This window comes from Selaginella moellendorffii, unplaced genomic scaffold (genome assembly GCF_000143415.4).
Source record: "Selaginella moellendorffii unplaced genomic scaffold, v1.0 SELMOscaffold_5, whole genome shotgun sequence".
NCBI classification, from domain to species: Eukaryota; Viridiplantae; Streptophyta; class Lycopodiopsida; order Selaginellales; family Selaginellaceae; genus Selaginella; species Selaginella moellendorffii.
The window spans coordinates 2,843,780-2,862,509 of record NW_003314266.1 but is presented as its reverse complement, the minus strand read 5'-3'; the positions used below and the strand labels follow the sequence as shown (position 1 = coordinate 2,862,509).

The 18,730-nt window shown below is 44.6% G+C and overlaps 1 protein-coding gene across 3 annotated transcripts; it reads left to right on the top strand.

The window, feature by feature from the left end:
* Positions 1 to 16: 16 nt before the first annotated feature.
* On the top strand, positions 17 to 12,158 carry LOC9659100. 3 transcript variants are annotated; one of them, XM_024669575.1, is made up of 46 exons: positions 17 to 158; positions 204 to 281; positions 332 to 444; positions 503 to 596; positions 670 to 713; positions 766 to 837; positions 883 to 950; positions 1,008 to 1,215; positions 1,265 to 1,333; positions 1,383 to 1,462; positions 1,510 to 1,665; positions 1,721 to 1,892; positions 1,945 to 2,106; positions 2,157 to 2,278; positions 2,336 to 2,495; positions 2,558 to 2,710; positions 2,764 to 2,859; positions 2,916 to 2,956; positions 3,013 to 3,094; positions 3,142 to 3,300; positions 3,347 to 3,472; positions 3,523 to 3,776; positions 3,826 to 4,925; positions 4,987 to 6,068; positions 6,116 to 6,244; positions 6,294 to 6,422; positions 6,478 to 7,017; positions 7,086 to 7,157; positions 7,211 to 7,636; positions 7,693 to 7,873; positions 7,926 to 8,529; positions 8,586 to 8,702; positions 8,755 to 9,019; positions 9,079 to 9,192; positions 9,258 to 9,341; positions 9,392 to 9,442; positions 9,492 to 9,653; positions 9,705 to 10,009; positions 10,062 to 10,394; positions 10,461 to 10,545; positions 10,604 to 10,750; positions 10,810 to 10,821; positions 10,997 to 11,086; positions 11,143 to 11,305; positions 11,362 to 11,597; positions 11,652 to 12,158. In XM_024669575.1, exons 1-46 carry the CDS (start codon positions 62 to 64, stop codon positions 12,072 to 12,074), a joined length of 9,456 nt encoding a protein of 3,151 aa, XP_024525343.1. In that variant the 5' UTR covers positions 17 to 61; the 3' UTR covers positions 12,075 to 12,158. The 3 variants fall into 3 exon arrangements, 2 of the variants coding, with proteins under 2 accessions (XP_024525343.1, XP_024525342.1); XM_024669574.1 differs by having other exon boundaries at positions 10,810 to 10,914; positions 10,976 to 11,086; XR_002991746.1 differs by lacking the exons at positions 11,362 to 11,597; positions 11,652 to 12,158 and having other exon boundaries at positions 10,606 to 10,750; positions 11,143 to 11,256.
* Positions 12,159 to 18,730: the final 6,572 nt, after the last annotated feature.

Here is an 18,730-nt window from a genome sequence, read left to right as displayed (position 1 = left end):
CCTAAGAAATATTTTGATGATTAGGGCTTATGGTATTGCTGCGCTCTCCTAGCGCAGGGCGATGTTTGAGGGATGGGTCTTCTCTCTGGTGGCAGGATATCTGGGCAATTACATCAAAGATATCCATCGCGAGCAGTTCCGCATCGGCCTGTGGAGCGGTGAGAGCGATTCTTCTTCCCGATCTAAAGCTTTGGTTGTTTTAGGCGTGGCGCTGCTGGAGAATGCCGAGCTGCGCCTCGAGGCTTTCGATTACTTGCAGCTCCCCTTCGCGATCAAGCAAGGTAGCGTTTGATTCTTAGTCGTGGAGGATCACTCTGGAAATTTTGTCCAGGCTTTGTTGGGAAATTAAGGCTCCAAGTTTCTTGGAAAACACTCCTTTGGGAGCCTATTCTTATTGCTTTGGAAGATGTACATATATGTGCTTGTCCTCGTGATGAATCAGAGGTTTGTGTGGTAGAAACTACTTCGTTTTTGGAAGTCTAAAGGGTGGTTTTGCTTCCAGTGGAATGCCACTGCCGCGGAGAGCAGAGAATTGGCTGCCAAAAAGGCGAAACTGGCAGCGGCAGAGATTACAAAGCTCTCCAAACAAGTACCAGGTACTTTTTTTCTAAGCGATGCGCTGAAAAGAAAACATGCCAATGTTTCTTCTTGGTGTGCTTTGTCTTTCAGATGAGAAAGTTCGCCAGTCCTTGCTATCTCATCTCCTTGCAAAGGTGCGGTTATTTCTATTTTCTTTTGTGCTTGTTACTCTACTTTCGTTCACAGGTTATTGACAACATTCAAGTTACAATACGAAACATTCATATCAGATACGTGGACAAGAAAGATGATCCAGAGGTACCGTCCGTGCACATTTCCAAGTGTTGATTTTCTGTACTGCAGGGTAGCTTTTACTTTGGTGTCAAACTTGCTGGACTCAGTGTTGGTACCACGGATGCCCGCGGTGCCGGGTAAGCTAATCTCCAAATAGTTGTTTTTTCTCATGACTATCTTTTGGGCCATGGTAGAAATTCGGCCGCGAAAACAAAAAGTGGTTTTGTTCATAAGTCCGTGGAGATCAATAAGTTGTCCGTCTACTGGAACTCCTCGTCCGCTCCCACTGTTTCCAGGAACTTAACGAGTACGCTTGGCAATTACCTGAATAGATGGTTCGCTAAAAAGGACGAGAATCTGAGCTACATTTTATATCCCATGGATGCGTCAATAAAGCTTACGGTGAGCTTGTGCCAGTTTTTCCTGACTAAGCTTTTGTTGTTTCTTCAAGGTAAACCGGTCTGCTACTTCAGATGGTGGCGCTCCACTCTATGCGTTGGCCATGAGCATGGATAAACTGGTATGATGCAAGCTTTTCCTGGTCCAGACAATATAATGTTTGATGGCAGGATCTTAATCTGAGTGATAGGCAATTATACGAGATGTTTTTACTGATAGACTCGTTCGAAATCTCTCGTATACGAGAAAGGTGAACAAAACAGCTGCGTTGTTTTTATTGCTAATCCCGTTTAGCAGATACGGTCGTTTCCGTCCTCATGTAGGCTTGTCGACCGAAGAGCGAAGCTCCTGCCACTGGCAACACCTTTGGTGGAAATATGCTATCAATGCTGTGCTCGCTGACGTGCGGAAACGGCTGCGGCGAAGCTCTTGGAGATACTTGGCATGGCGTCTGTAAGCAACTTATCTTTTGCAATCTCGGTAATGCTCATGTTGTCTGTGATTGCAGAGATTGTCGCCGGCGCTACGTCACCTTATATAAAGAAAAGCTTCTGTGCTTTCAAGAAGGCCAGGCCCCAGAAGACGATATAATTTATGATCTGGAAGAGCTGGAGAAGGAGCTTGACTTAGAGATGATCTCCTCTTTCAGAGATCTTGCAGAGAGAAAATACGAACTTGAAGTAAGGGATCTCAAATCAGTTTAAGGTGGCTCTAACGAAAAGATACTGCCAGGAAATGCCGGACGAAGACAATGAGGGACATAATCGGGTTTCTGAATCGGTTAGTCACCCCCGTGGCTGGCTAAATGTTTTCTCCTTTGGTATGCTGGGGAAGTCCGCGACTATGGATTCTGCGGCGGAATTTACAGGTCCTTTATCCGATGAGATTATGAAGGTGTGAGACTGGATTTTCATGATGTCTTGCTTAACGTTGCGATGTAACAGGACATTTACAAGGCCACCAATTTTCATCCGGCGCTACTTTTAGAGAACGACTCGTCCAAAGGCTATTGTCTACTGTCAATGAATCTACACCTGAGGCAAGCTGTTGGTCGGCTGGAAAACTCGTGAGTCTTTGCTTCTCATTGCTTTGTAGAATGACGTTTAATACTTATTCTTTTTAGCTGCACGAAACTTGGCATTGTGGAGGTTGTCACTTCGGGAATCTTCACTACTTTCCGAAAACTGCAGGATGTAGCTACTGGCGCTGTTGCATGCAAGGCTTTTGAAGTAAAAGACGTGTGCACCGAAGGCACCCTTTACCCTCATGTGGCAATATCAAAGGTCTGTATTTCACAGTTTTGCGCACATCGTCCCAAGCGTTGCATGCTTTAGTACCTATACAGGGCAGTTATTCAAACTATGCAGCGAGCACACGTGGAAGTTATGCGGAAGCTGTATCTTCTCTGTATATTGCCAACGGCAATGGAACTAGCCAACGCGACGCAGCGATTCGTATCGACGTTGAGCTTTCTGAAGATCTTGGTGTCAAGGTTTCGGTAAGCTGTAAATGCCTTGTGTTTTTTTTTTAATTGGAAGAATGAAATTGCAGGTTTTCATGAGGCCATTCGAGGTCATTTACAGCCGTAGCGTTGCTGACGGCTTACTTAATTTCCTCAAACTTCCGACTTCTTGTGGAGCAGAGGAGGTGCGTTTTGTGTTTTGTGCTTTTTATTTGCTTTGCGACTTAACTTGTGTGTTCAGTTCTACACAGACGACTCGACGGAAATTCAGTCAGCATTATTGTATGTGTTTCTGCTTCTTTTCTTTTGTGCATTCTAAGCTTTTTCTGCATTACCAGGACGAGGCTTTCTCTAAATGTTGATGCCAGAGACGTGGTTTTCATTATACCCAACGATAGCGTTTCTTCAAACTCGGTTTTGGTAAAACAATTATTTGTCCTTATATTAGTTCTCACAGTTGTCTACAGGCTATTCCCTTGGAGTCTATGCATTTCTCGATGGCAAATATGATTGGCTTCCCTTCAAAAGAACATGGTCAAGCTGTTCTAGCGGCGTCTCAAAATCATTTGAAAGATTTTTCAGGATCTGTGATTAATCACTTTGAAGTGAAGTTGGCTGGGATACAGGTACAAGAATTGAAATCTTTAATCTGGTACTTGAATATTTTTACAGGCTCGTTTTGCTAAAGGAACTAATAGCGGTGAAGAGAGTCGTTTTTCTTGGGTGACCGTGATGGATAAGTTCAACGCAGATTTTGATATTAAGAAGATCAAGGATTCATGGGATACTAGATGGAAGGTCAGTGTTTGCAATGCGGATGCAGAATACTTAACACTAGTGTTTTGTAGGTTGACGGAAGTTTGTCAGCAACTACGGTTCTGGTTTCAGCTGTAGTTTACTCCGGCTTGGGAGCCATTATAGACGCTTCCGCAAAGCCTTTCTTGCAGTCTCAATCGCGGAGAGAAGGAAGGGAGTCAACCACGCAACCAATATCTGGCGAGCTTTTTATAAAAAACGTCAGCGTACAGCTTGTTTTAAGCGACGAAGGATCAATTGCTTCCGTGAAAGCTATATCTTTGCACATCGAACCATTGAAACTAAGGTACGTGCCACATTTGTTGTATTTTTATAGCTCACCTTTACCTGTGCAGGTTTTCCAGCGATGCACTGCAAGATAAGTTTGCGTTGTTGGCTGGAAAACTGTACATGGAAAATATGGATTCACAGAGACCAAGCCTGGATAGATGCCTGTTTTCGACTCTCAACGACAGTAATGGACTGTCTCTTACAATTACAAGGAATTGGAATGAAGGTGGACCAGTGAGATCGGCGTTAATTTTACAAGACGCTGAGTGCCATATCCATCGAAACGTGATTGCCGCTTTGACTGGGTTTGTGCTCGAGATTTCTGAACTTCGGCCGACTGCAACCGGTGAAAGTTCTCTTCATCAAGCACCGTTTTCTCTGGCCTTACAACTTGACAACGTTTCGTTCTTGATGCACGACGTCTATGGCGTTCTTGCTACGTTGGTACTATCAAAGTCAGAGTTTTTTATGCTATCTTCCGCTCCAGAAGACTGGGAGCTTGAAGGCAAAGCCTCCGACCTTCAGATTTCCGCACCAGAGTTTGCTACACACGGCATGAACGGTATTCCTTTCCGTCGGCTCAACTCTCAACAGCCATCATCTATTCATCTGAGCGTGGTTAAAAAGAGTTTTCCTTTTCCAACTCTCGAGATTCAGGCAGACCTCGAAGGCATTGAATGCATTCTGCACAGCGACTACTTGGTGCTCCTTATCGGATTCTTTCGATCTTCCGAGTGGAAATCTACATACGTCTCAGCACCGGCAGTCGAGCCTACACAACTATCTGTTCCTTATCAGGTGAAAGTAAAGAACTCTGTGCTGATATTACCGATTGGAGGAGGACACCACTTCGACGTTGGTATACCCGAGTTCTGCTTTTCATTTGTTCCGCTAAAGTTGACGGGGAATTTCCGGAAGTCACATCCGGAGTGGTATAGCGTGGAGGATGCAAGCGACAGCCCATTCAAGCTGTTTTATATCAGGGGAAGACAACTTACACTATCGAACTACGGTTTGGAACCGTGGAGCGGCGATAGATGGTTTATGCCATTGATCGATATGTTAACGGGTGACATTCTGATTGAAGCTCCAGACACTAGCGACAGGAAAAACAAGTTGACGAATATACATATCAAGTTTCCAGTTATTCAACTTTCTTGCATAGGTATGTAAGCTTGACTAAAATGCTGGAATTTCTTACGAAAAGTTTTTCTTTGCCTTTCCAGGACACGCGCTTCACAGACAAATTGAGTGGGTTGATTTTCTGTCGATGGAGCTAGCTTCTGTGGGATGGAAGTCCCTGCATGCCACGGATATTTGGGAAGGCATCATTTCGGGAAAGCCGTTCATAGTAACTCAGACGGCTAAAAGCAAGCCTTCTTTCAACTTACAGTGGCAGAGCGATCAACTTACGAGTTCCTTGAAACTGTCGAGAAAAGAAGAGCCCGGTCTACTTGATACTGTGGCAGTTCTGGAAGCAAGAAGCACTACCGCCGCATATAGTGTTGAAGCAGGATTTTTTCAGCACTTCGGGCTGAAACTGGACAACGTCGTCATCTTCGATCCTAGTTACAAGCTGAAAGATGGCAACGTAAGGAAAAAACTGGTGGTGAGTGTGAAATCAGAGACTTCGAACATTGCGATCGAGGCGCTGCCATTAAATCCGTCGAAAATCCAAGTGGACATTCTGGTCCCTCGACTGGAAGTGTGGCTACGCTTTTCGTCGTGGAACAAGATAATCTCCTGGATGTTCGTATGTATTCCGCTCGACACAACACCGAGTATTCCAGCAGATACTGTGGCCGTGTTACTTGAGATGGGAACAACGGTTGGCAGCGTACTTCACTTGAAAACTACAGTTCCTTCGCTTATGCTTTTTCTGCCGGACTGCAGCTCAGAAAACCAGAGATTGACCGAAGACGACGAGCTGGGCAAGGCTGTGTTGTTCACCTCCTCCTTTTTTATCGACGAGTTCGAGGTTCTCGAATCCAGATGCACGTTTTCAGCTCGCTTTACACAAGTGAAAGCAGAGACAAAGTCGAGACAACTCTCGGGTTATCCTTGCCTGGCAACTGCTAATATTCATATCGGAGGAGTATTTTTTTTGGAATTCCCTGTTCCTTCTCTCGCACTTACTGCTTGTGTCGACTCCATCGACTGCTGGTGCTCGTATCCTATTCTTCAGTTTCTCAACGCTTTTGAACTCGAGTCTAGTATTGAGGACGAAGAGGAGAGTCTGCTGCTCGAGTATAAAGTCGGCTTGAAAGCGGAGATTCTAATGCTCTCGTTGCTGCTAACGGACGGTCGGGTATGTCCATTTTCACTTTTTTTCTTCATTCTTCCTCTTTGTTGCAGTGGAACTATAACTGTCCTCTTATGGAAATGATTTTTGAGAAAACATTTCTGGAGCTATCTTTTAGTCGGGGAAGTGTCGACATTCTGGCGTCGACTCTCACAGAAATAAGCTACCACAACATTGAGAAGGTGACCATTTGATTTACGTTTCTTTACTCGGTTATGATACTTTGCGCAGGTTGTGTGGGAGCCTTTCCTTGAGCCATGGAGGTTTACGGGTGTCTTTCATTTTGCTGAGTCGGCCGCAAAAGTGGAGATAGAATCAGCGAATAGTCTCAATATCAACGTGACAGAGGCTTTGTCGCAGGTTTGTGTTTAGAAATTCGGTTAGTATCTTATGTTCGTCAAGCTTTCATCTTTAGGCAAGCACTCGGGCTTTGGAAATGATTACCTCCAGCCGAATGCTGGACTTGCAACGTCACGTAGTGGAGAGCTTACAACAGAACGTTTTCTCCCAGTATGCTCCATACTGGTTCCAGAACGATACAGGCATGACGGTCTCATACTCTCTCATCTGGCCTGGTTGGAATGGAGATAAGAGCCTAGAGAACGATTCAACTTGGCAATGGCGGACGGTTCTTGCTGGGTCATCGGTACCTTTGTTTGTGAGTGAAGACGAAGGTTCTATCCGTTACAAGAAAAAGGCTCGCTGGATCTCCAGCCGGGTTTCGGAACAAAAGAAAATTGGACTCATGTCACATCGAAGAATACGAGTCCGTCTTGAAGGGACGTCCGGAGCTTCTCTTCCTATGTCCATCGACTTAGTTGGCCGCCGAGCTTTCGAAGTTTCATTCTCGGGCAAAGAAACCGACAGAAGCGACGAGGGGAAGCAGTTCAGCACGCATGCCGTGCTTGAAGTTTCTCTTCAACATCATAGCAAGCTCATAAGATTGCATTCCACTGTAAGTTTTTCCTCGTTTTTCTTTGACAATCTGACTTTTTTTTCTTCTTTATTTGTTTTCTTGTTAAGGTTACTGTCGCGAATTCTACGTCTGTTCCTATGGAAGTTCGTCTGGAAATACCTTTCGGCATTGCTCCGAAGGTAAGGCCGTTATTTTCGTTCTTTGAAACTTGATTGTTTCTTTTTGTTTCCAGATAATGAACCCGATTCTTCCCAGTGAAGTCATCCCGCTCCCTGTTCACCTGGCAGAAACAGGCCGCATTAGCTGGCGTCCCTACAAGAAGGATTATCTTTGGAGCGAGGCACAACCTTTGTCAAAGTTGCTATCGACCAACTATCGCTCGGCGTCACAGCGACCGTTCGTCTGCTATCCATCTCGGCCCAGCCAAGGTCCATTCCGCTGTTGCGTCAGTGTGGAGGAGAAGGAAGTCTCGACTGCAATATATGCCTCAAAATCTTCGTCAGACAAGCTTCCAGTAACCTCAGAGCAGTCAGCAAGATGGAAGATGTGGAACGTTTTGCTTCAGGCTCCGCTTGTTATTATGAATTGTCTCCCATGCGCCATGGACGTGATCGTCGAAAGTGGTGCTGGAGTGAATGCTCATACGTCCATCCCGAAGGTACGTTTGGCTTCTACAAGCTAAAATGGTATAACGTTTGCTGATAAAAACTCCAGGGCGATTCTGGCTTCTTTTACGAGGTGGACGTCGTGCATGATCTGAACATAAAAGCTACTATCTCTAGCTTCTTGCTGAGAACTGTCAAGTTCGGACGCGCTGCATCTAGAGATAGAGTGGAAAGAACCGAAAGGCCTATCAACGATGAAATGACCATCTTTGATCCCGAAAATCCTTCAGGTGAATTTTATGTTTGTATCCTTTTCTTGGTCTAACTTATTGTATTGCTCAGGTCTTCCTGTTTATGCACGGGTTGATAAGGTGACGGATCTCAGAAGCGGGGCACGCAGACTCTCTTTGATCGTTCCTTACTGGATTTACAACTGCAGCGGGTTGAACTTATCTTTTCTGGACGGGGAAGTGGACGTACATGTCGCCAAAGAGCAGAGCCTTCCTGATACATACAGCGCCGGAGGCACAGCAGCTGCGACGGAAGCTCAGGGTATGCAGTCACTTATCGCGACTTCCACCGGCCGAAATCAATCTGGCCGAATGCTCTCGCACTTGCCTTCGTGCAAAATTTTTACTCCAGCGGCAGAAACATCACCAGCAGCCGCTGACAGTCATTGCAACGATTCCGTTCTGCCGCTTGCACGCATATATTCTCCCACTACTCGCGAAGTTGGTGAAAGCAAAATGCGGTTACGTGCTGCTCAACTTCTGGAGTCTACCACACCATTTTGGTCGCAACCATTTCTACTCGATCCACCGGGCGGGAATGCTCCTATAGTCATTCCCAAACCGACTGGTAAAGGGGCATACGTTCTTTCGATCACCTCTATCCCTGCAATGGGAAGCTGTTCAGGGAAAACTAAAACCGTAACTTTCAGGCCAAGGTAAACCACGCATAAGCTCATTATCACGTCAACTCTATTTTTTTTTACTTTTTCAGATTTGTTCTGGCAAACGCATCTCGACAAGATATCTGTTTTAAGCAGCATGGCACTGATATTTTTTATCCCCTAGCTGTTGGACAAAACATTAACGTCCACTGGAGTGATACAACCAGGTCATAACATTTTGCAGTGTAGATGGAAACTTATCATTTTTTTCTTGTGCAGAACTCTGCTGTTGTCTTTGCGGTACAACGAGCACGGCTGGGATTGGTCTGGCGGATTTTCACTTGATCGGCTTGGAGACACCCAAGTTAAAGTTTACAACCATTTGACTGGTGTGAAAGAGATGCTTCGGGTGGTGGTCAGCGACGCAAATGCCGCGGGTGACAGCATTGGTTCGGGAAATGACAGGCTCGGGACGTTCTATATCATCGTGACAAATGATGAAACAGGCTTCATGCCTTATCGAATCGACAACTTTTCGAAGGAGGTTTGTATGCTGGCTTGTGTCGTGTTTAGCTGTGTTTATGTTCTCTGTTTTTATATCAGAAGCTGAGATTCTACCAGAAGAAGTGCGAGAAAACTGAGAACGTGTTGCAGCCTTATAGTTCGTGTGACTATGCTTGGGATGAGCCTTGCCTGCCTCCACAGCTTGTCATCGAGGTAAAGCTTTCTAGTCTTCACTACTATCTCTCAGCATTGTTTTTCTGTCTTGATTCCCGTTGTAGGTTCCAGGCGAAGGAACTCTTGGAACATATCCACTGGACGTTGTCAAGTCTTATCCGTCCATCCAGTTCCATGCTTCTGGACAGGTTTGTAACACAATTTAATATCACTGTTTGCGATCAAATGGGATTTACAGAAACCAGAGGGCCGCTTTGTTGTTTCTGTGCATGCAGAGGCTTCAAGAAGAGTAAGCAATTTTGTAATATCCATCTATTCATTTGACTTGCATATATCAGGTCCTTAGCGTTGTCGACTTACTTCTCCATACCACAAAGGACTTAAGAATGCTAAATCCTCGCATAGAAGAGACTTTCAGAGATTCCAGAAAGGGTTCTTCACAAGATTTTTCTTTGAAACTGGCATCTATCGCAATCTCGCTTGTGGACACCACTCCCCAGGTACTGCTCTATGTGTGTCGCTACTGATTATGACTCGAAAATCATTGGCAGGAACTTGCTTTGGCATCAGCGAGAGGCTTTGAGTTGCAGTTTTTCCAAACTCAGTTGGAGCAGAAGATGAAAATGGAAATCGCATTGCTCCAAGTCGACAACCAACTCCGCCATGCCATTTATCCCGTCCTACTTTCTACCGCGAAGTCTTCGGGCATCTTGATGAGAGACATAATAAGCAGTGAATGGAACTCGTCTCGACGGTTAGCACAGGAGAAGAGCGAGAACCCCGCACTCTCCGCTATTGTCTCAAAATGGAGGCATCCAATCGGCTCGGTTCATTGCTACCAATGCATCTACTTGAGGTACTGAGTTGTGCGAGCATTGTGATATTTCTTATAATGTGTTATCTTACAGCATTGCTCCATTACGTCTACAGTTGGAAGAACGCAACTTAAGCTGCCTGTTGGAACTTTTCAAAGGTCTTTTTGTTGGAGGGTCTGCTACGGGAACCGAGAAATCTATGTCTTTCAAGTTACAGCGCTCCGAATGGGGTAGTTCTTCAAACGTTCTGAGCAGCTTGAGATTCGTCGAGACGATGGAGCCTATTGAGTCTTACAAAACATGGCCCGATAATGCCGCAGTAGAGCCTGCGAAAGGTCCGACACAGAAGCTCATCATCTCTGTCAAGCAGAGGAGGAAGGTCTACGTTGAGGCCTTTCATATCGACCCGCTGGAGCTTACTGTGAGGTAAAAACACTGAGATTCTTTGCAAGTTGAACATTGTTTTTGAAAGTTCCCTTTTCTTATGTGCAGCTTTTCAAGCATTCCCTGGCTTCCGAAGGAGAGCCGTGGTGTAGCTGCACAGTCCCTGTTATGGGTGACAGGATCGTTGGTACAGGTATTCTCTTTTGTTTTCATGCTGTAAAGCAAGCTTTTTAACTCTTAAAATCCCACAGAGACGTCTGATAGCTTTGGCCGATGTGGAAGGAGCACCTATTCGTCTTCGTCATTTAACGTTGGCACATCCCATGGCCAATTGGAACTCAATCCTAGGAATCATACAGCGTCACTATACTCGCCAGCTGCTTCACGAACTCTACAAGGTTTGCATTCTCTTTTCTTTTCGTTGCTACGTTCTGTTTCATATGTTGCATTCTTCCAGGTTCTTGGCTCGGCGGATGTTTTCGGGAATCCAATGAGCTTTTTGAGAAGCCTTGGATCTGGTGTGTGGGATTTCGTTTACGCTCCTGCCACAAGCATCAGACAGGTAAAAGTTCGCCACTTTGCTCATACTAGTTTCTGTCCATTAAGCATAGCTCGAACTGCAGAATCCGGGACAAATTGTACAGGGTGTTACAGTAGGAACGAGGAGTTTGTTTAGGAACACAGTTTTTGCATTTAGCAACGCAGCCACGCAAATGAGCAAGGCAGCTCGCAAGGTTCGTGGTTTTGTCTTTGCTTAACTGTTTCTTACGTTATTGATCATTTGCTACAGGGAATGGCGGCTCTGGCGCTTGATCAAGACTACATGAACGAAGGCGAGAACCAGTGGTCTCGAGACAGCAGCATTGTCAACGAGTTTCTGGAGGGATTGACAGGTCTACTCCAATCCTCCGTGAGGGGCGCAGAGAGGCATGGAATTCCTGGCGTCTTTTCAGGTTGGATATCCCAAGTCGGTTCTAAAAACCTCTTAACACTGCGTCTTTTTTCGTAGGAATGGCTGTTGGTGTGATAAGAGCCGTGGCCAGACCTGCGGCGAGTATGCTCGAAGTGGCTGGAAAAACAGCTCAAAGCATCCGAAACAGCAGCCAGCCTTCCCAGCCTAGAATCATGCGCCTCAGGCTTCCTCGACACCTCGAGCCAGGCTCGCCACTTCTCCCATATTCGTGGAACGAGGCACTTGGCACGGCGGTTCTGCGAGAAGCCGACGATGGCCGACTCAGAGAAGAGGTAACTTCGTGTAGAAAAAAGCTTGAAACTTAGTGCTTTTGTTCTTCTCTGCAGACATACATAACATGCCAGCCTCTCTTCGAGCGCGGCGTGTTCGTTCTCCTCACGGAGAACTTGCTCATCCAAGTCAAGAGCACCAGCCGGGAGGAGCTGGAGTCGAGCGGCTGCGAGTGGAGCCTGCTGTCGGAGAACAACGTGGAGGACATTTTGTACATGTATCGGGAGGAAAACAATCTGGACGTGCTGTTTTGCTCGCCAAACGCGCTGCTGGCGAGCAAGGTAAGCCAGCAGTACAGGGGTGGGAGCAGTAGCAGCAGTAGCAGCAGCAGCAACAGATTTGCGCCGCCATCACCGTTCAGAAACGTGACGCTGCGTCTCAACTCTTGCGAGTCGACGGAGGAATTCCACTCGACACTGGTACACTTGCTGAGACGCAAACAGACGACGCGGCTCATAGCCTCTATGCGAAGAGAATAAGGCTTCCGACATGAAGTTTGATGCCTGTAATCTTCTCTGAAAGAAAATTTATAATTTTTGTCTTGGCAAAAAATTGGCCAGCAAGTGCTGTGCTGCTTGGTAAAAGTCAAGTTGAAATCTAACATTTTCCTGCCCTTTGCTGGAGTTCTTGTTAAAATAACAGGAAATTTTATTAAATATCTCATATAATTCAACAAAAAAAATTTTAAATAACATTAAATTGGTCAAAACAAATAGTATATTTAATTATATTTAAACATTGTAAGTGCATGGAATATGGAAAGGGAATACAGAAATGTGCATATCAATTAACCCAAAAACCCTAGCTTATATACAGGAGCGAGTGGTCCGGATTGAAACCAATCCGACGGCTACCAAAATCCACTACGCTAATATTAGTATACGGCATCGTAGCCGTACACTTGGCCCTCACATCATCCCCTCCTCTCGAAATAATGGAAGGCCGTCAGGGTTCTCTTGTAGATGGGCCGGGATCTGGAGGAACGTCAGGAGGAGGCATCGGTGGATCTGTAGACGGTATTAACTGCTCCTGATCCCTCTGTATGAAGCGTTTTAACCGCTGCACATGCACAATCTCTGGAGGATTAGTCTGCTGAACGTTATGCTGAACCTCATAAACTTGTGGTCCAACTTGCCGCAACACCCGATACGGTCCTTTCCACTGCGCAAGGAGCCCCTTAGATAAACCACGTACCGTAAGATGGGGAAAACGGACTAACACCAAATCATCCACTTTGTACTCCGCTGGTGGACGATGATGGGAATTGTAGCGCCGTTGTTGTCCCACTTGTACGCGGCCTAAGTGTTCAGCAGACTCTGCTCGGACAAGTGGAAGAATGCTTGTCAAATATTGATCCCATGACCTAGCATCAGGAGCTCGTGGCAATCGCGAAGGTAAACCTAGCTCTGTTAGTAATATTGGATCATGACCATATAGAAGTTTATATGGTGAAGCACCAACAGAACTCTGCACCCCTGTGACATAAGCATACCGAAGAGACGGCAAATAACCATCCAAATCCGAATGTTGAAAGTTCACATACTTCGCAATCATCTCTTTGAATGTCCGAACGAGCCGTTCCACCAGACCGTCTGATTGTGGATGATAAGCACTCGTAAAAGTGTGGCGTATCCCCAACCGAGATGTCAAAACATGAAATACCTCAGCCATAAATGCAAGACCATTATCCGAAAGAATCCGTTCTGGACAAGAATGCTGGAACACCACTCGATTGAGGAGGAAGTATCCAACAGCAGTTGCAGAGGCACTAGCAAGAGCACCAACTTCCACCCAACGAGTCAAGTAGTCAGAAGCAATAATAACATACTCATTGCCAGCAGTCGATCGCGGAAAAGGTCCCATAAGATCAAACGCCACCAACTCAAACGGACGAGAAACTGCGATTGACTCCAACCGTCCTTCCGCAGCACAAGGGGGAGTATTACGAGCTTGGCACCAAACGCAGCTACGCACATACCGGATAATATCACGTCGCATCTCTGGCCAATAGAAAGATCTGCGCAACTTCTCGGTGACACGACGGTGTCCCATATGCCCACCTAGAATAGGAGAATCATGGTAGGCATGGAGAAACCGCGGAATAAACACCGAAGGCACCACCAGCCGTAAATGAGCATCAGGATCCGTCCCCACAAAATAAAGAAGGCCATCTTCAAGGCGATATTGAGAATGTAAATGCCGAAAAGGCAAGTCATCAGCAAGTGATGTAGGATTCTCAAACCCATCTCGAAGCCTTCGAATCCACGGCTCAATCTTTTGAGCCTCGCGAACCTCATCCAGAGAAGGTAGATCTTGCTCTACGCCCTGTGGACACTGAACGTCAAGGACAGCAACCGCCGACGGCACAGAATCCTCATCTAGAAAATCCACAGATGCTGGAACAACAGGTTCATCAGAAACATGAGAAGTGAGTGGAAAAGGAAGAGGAGCTCAAGAAAGGGCATCAGCATCAGCCATAGAACTCCCTGGGCGATGAACAACATCGAAATCATATATCTGAAGCTTCAAAGCCCATCGAGCCGTACGACCAACCAGGTTCTTCCGCTTCAATAATGAAGTAACAGCAGCATGGTCACCTTCAAGTAACGTCCGAGAACCATGTAGATAGGCATGAAGTTTCTCGAAACCCCAGACTGCTGCTAAACACTCCTTCTTCGTCGTGGAGTAGTTCATCTCCGCTGGTTGTAATGTACGGCTTATGTATGCAATGGGATGGCGCTGACCAGGCACACTCGAGCTCTCTTGCATCAACACACCTCCAAGACCAATGTCAGAAGCATCCACGCGCAAAATAAAAGGTCAAGTGTAGTCAGGATATGCCAAAACCGGAGGAGTCGTCAATAGCTCTTTGAGATTCACGAACGCCCGCTCACAATCGGGAGACCAGATGAAAGATGACGTTGATGACTTCAGCAATGCTCGCAATGGTAAAGTGCGATCGGAAAGATGATCCACAAAACGACCGAGATACTGCACCTTACCCAAAAAGTGCTGCACATCATTCACACACTTCGGAGTAGGGAACTTTAGAACAGCCACAAGTTTGTCAGGATCAACTTGCAAACCCTCACGAGAAATACGGTACCCAAGATAAGTTGTGTCTTTGGACCCAAACACGCACTTCGACCGCTTCAGCTTTAAACCAACGTCGCGTAGCCGATCCAACACTTTACAAACATCACGAACATGCTCCTCCCACGTCCCCTCCGAGTGGATCAAGACATCATCAATGAAGTCAGCCGTCACCTCTGGCATATCGCAAAGAACCTCGTCCATCATTCGCTGAAAAGTTGCTGGAGCATTGTTCAAACCAAACGGCATCACCAAAAACTCGTACAAACCAAATGGTGTACGAAAAGCAGTCTTAGGAATATCGTCTTCAGCCATCGGTACTTGCCAATACCCAGAAGCAAGATCTAGCTTGGTGAACCAACGACTTCGCCCCAGACGATCCAAGAGATCAGCAGTGTGAGGAAGAGGGTACACGTCCGGGATCGTCACTTCATTTAACGGACGATAGTCGATGCAGAAACGAATACTCCCATCAGGCTTCATCACAAGATGAGGTTCACATGCCCAAGGACTCCGCGACTTCCGAATAACACCCTTCTCCAACATCTCCTTGACGTTTGCACGTAAAATCTTGATCTCCTTGGGTGACCAACGACGAACAGGAACCTTGATTGGACGAGCATCCCCGGTTGGAATGGGATGACGTGTGGCAATCTTGGCCCCAGACGATAGGTCAAATTCAAAGAGATCAGAATACTCCTTCATGAGCTGATCAACAGCTGCAACACAAAGATCATCGGAGGGATCAGAAAAGGGAAGAGCAGAACAAGATGGAAACACAAGAGGAAATAATGGTGGAACAAAAGTAATGGAAGCAGAGGTAGAAGTAGAGGGACGAAGAGGTACAGAAGTGAGAGGAATGGATGAAACATAAGGAAGTATGAGACAAGGGGGAAAAGCCTCAAAGTCACACTTGGCATGATTGTGCTGCAACCAATCCATACCAAGAATGAGGTCAAAAGCTTGACTCGGCACCACCCGCAACGACTGCAACTCAAGCTCGAGATCGCCCACACGCACAACCAGGTCCGCCTCATCTCGTGCACATGCATGTGTACGGCCGTTGCCATAAAGAATGAAAACTGGATCCGCCGCACGACGCAAGTGTAGACGACAACGTGTGGCAACAGGTCGAGCAATAGAAGATAAACTCGAACCTGTATCAACCAACACGGAGAGAAGAATAGGAGACCTCTTGTTATAAAAACGAGCTTGGAAAGTAAACACTGGATGAACCGGTGCCGAGTGAACCCCTTGATGATACTCCCAAAAGAAAGATGGAGGGGTCACTAACTTATTCGCGCAAGGTCCCTCCATTACTCGCGCGACTCCTCGTTTCCCGAATGCACCTCGGTATCCAAACCTTCCACCGCAGCAGCACCAACGGGACGTTGCTGACGCCAAGGTCTCCACCCAAGAAATGGAGGTCGCCAATCCGGAAAGCGCCGACAACGCCGATAAGTATGACCAACTTCATCACACGCCCAGCAACGAATGTCACGGCCACGACCACGTCCTCGCCCTTGTCCTTGGACTCGAGTAGCAGCAGCATCAACCTCCATGGGAACAGGACCATCACTCATAGGAAGTGGAGCTGAAGGACGTGTAGCAAGAAGTGGAAGAGGCGACGTCTCATAACGTTGTGCCAAGCGAAGAGCATCGTCAAGAGTGGCAGGAGCAAGTGCATGCACAAGTCCGACAAGATCTTGACGAAGTGCTGGCCACAGCATTCCTAGCTTGATCCGCTCCGACATATTCTGCTCCGCACGAAGCAAAAGACTTCGGAAACGAACGCCAAATTGCATCACCGACTCAGATGGCCCTTGGCGAAGACGATGCAATTGTTGGAAGGCATCATCACAATCGTCGGCGTGTCCGAAGGCGCGTTTGAAGACGTCCGGAAGAACACTCCAATCGCCACGAGTAGCTGCGCTCAATCCATTGTACCACTGCAATGCCGTCCCTTGAAGACATGTGGGGAACTCACGCAAACGCCGAGCATCATCCCAAGAATGATATGTGGCAATCACCGTGAAGTGATCGAACTAATGGTACACATCATCCCCAGGATTCCCACGAAAGAACTCCGGCCGAACGCGAGGATTGGCACCAAAAGCAGGAGGAGTTGTACCATGTGCCGTGAACGCCGCCATCAATTGAGTTTGGTTGTTCAATTGCAGGCGCATAGCATCAAGCAATTGAACCAACTGCTGCTCTAGAGTCAAAGGAGGAGATTGCGGATCGGCCATGAAAATGAATGAGAAAGAAAGAGCAAAAGAAGAGAAATGACAAAAAGCTAGAAAGAAATGGTAGATCTAGACAATGCAAAAAGCTAGATCTAAACCAAAATCCTGAAAGGAAAGAACAAAAGAAAGGAAATGGAAAAAGCTAGATCTAGACAATGCAAAAGCTAGATCTAAACCGAAATCCCAAATCCAAGCACTCCCCAGGGACAATCAAAGGTGCCCCTCACCTCCACCAATGTAAGTGCATGGAATATGGAAAGGGAATACAGAAATGTGCATATCAATTAACCCAAAAACCCTAGCTTATATACAGGAGCGAGTGGTCCGGATTGAAACCAATCCGACGGCTACCAAAATCCACTACGCTAATATTACTATACGGCATCGTAGCCGTACACTTGGCCCTCACAACATTAAATATCCAAAATAAATTATTTACATTTAATAGTTTAAGAAAAGTGATTAAAACTTTTATATTTAATATTTTATAAATTATTTATAATTCACTAATGAATAAAACATACCAAGCTAAACCTAGAGACCAAGTTTTTCAAGTTCAAGATGGTGCTCAAGTTTTACATGACTTTGTAATATTTTATTTTATTATTATAAATTTTAAAAATTTATGATTTCACCCTATATTGTTATTTTACTATTTCTTATTATTAAATGTTTTGAATTCAAGTTCTTTATTGATATTTCTAGAATAAAAAATAGAAAAGAACAAGTGATTATTATAAAAAAAATTAAAAATTTATTTTAATAAAACTAATAAACTATAGATGTAAATCAGAATAGTAATTATATATTTAAGTATGAACACAATTTGTATTCATGTTTGAGTTGTAAATCACACATCCTCATCAAAACAATTATGATAGTTTTTGGATGATGTGTATAATAAAATTATAATATAAAAAACTAAAGCTTATTATGCTATATATTTGTAACAACTTTGTGTGATAATTACTCATGGTATGTATATTAACAAATATATCAGTTATAAATTAAAATTAAAATTTTAAAAATAAATAATATTTAATATTATATAAAATATGTTTGATTTGGTGTTTATTATTAGTTAATATTTTTATAATATTATATCTGGTAATTAATCCTTTTAATAAATTTTGTTTTAGAGAAAGAAATGATGTAATTAGAATACTCTAATTTTATTAACTAAAACTTTGTGAAACACTTTATTTTAAAACTAAAAATACTAATAAAATAATAGAATTTATTTTTTATAAAAATAATTAGAGCCAATAATAAAACTTAACTTATTAACCATTTCTGGGCTTAAAAATCAGTGTTCTATAAATTTGTGATTACCACATTTATATCTAATATATCAAGGTATATAAGTATATCTAATATAAGTATATGAAATTAATATTAATTAAATTTATTTTATCAGTAATTAAGATATGCACATTCATAATTACTGGTAAAATAAAATTAATTTGTATTCATCACTTTGAATATAAAATCTCTAAACCCTTACTTTTTGGTTTAATGTGGTCAAATCAGGTTAATAATTCAAATCCTAAAACAGATATAACATTCAAACAAGATTAGAATATCTCATGCTTTTCTACGCCCATTTTTCAGGATATGCTTGTTTCCTTAGCTGGGACTTACAAAATCTAGTCTTCATTGCCATTATTAGGTTGAGTTTTTGGCTTTGTTTCTTCAGTAGAAATTCGAATTTTTAGCATATGTCACATCTACAACAAAATTAAGCACAATCTTTCCAACGTGTGAGTCAGCTTCTACGATTTTCTTGGCTATGATGT

Bases quoted from the DNA above. Each gene is read 5' to 3' on its own strand.
- LOC9659100 (XM_024669574.1), top strand. From the start codon at position 62: ATGTTTGAGGGATGGGTCTTCTCTCTGGTGGCAGGATATCTGGGCAAT. The intron at 282-331 runs GTAGCGTTTGAT...AATTTTGTCCAG, and splicing joins CCCCTTCGCGATCAAGCAAG to GCTTTGTTGGGAAATTAAGG. The intron at 10,751-10,809 runs GTTTGCATTCTC...GCATTCTTCCAG, and splicing joins TGCTTCACGAACTCTACAAG to GTTCTTGGCTCGGCGGATGT.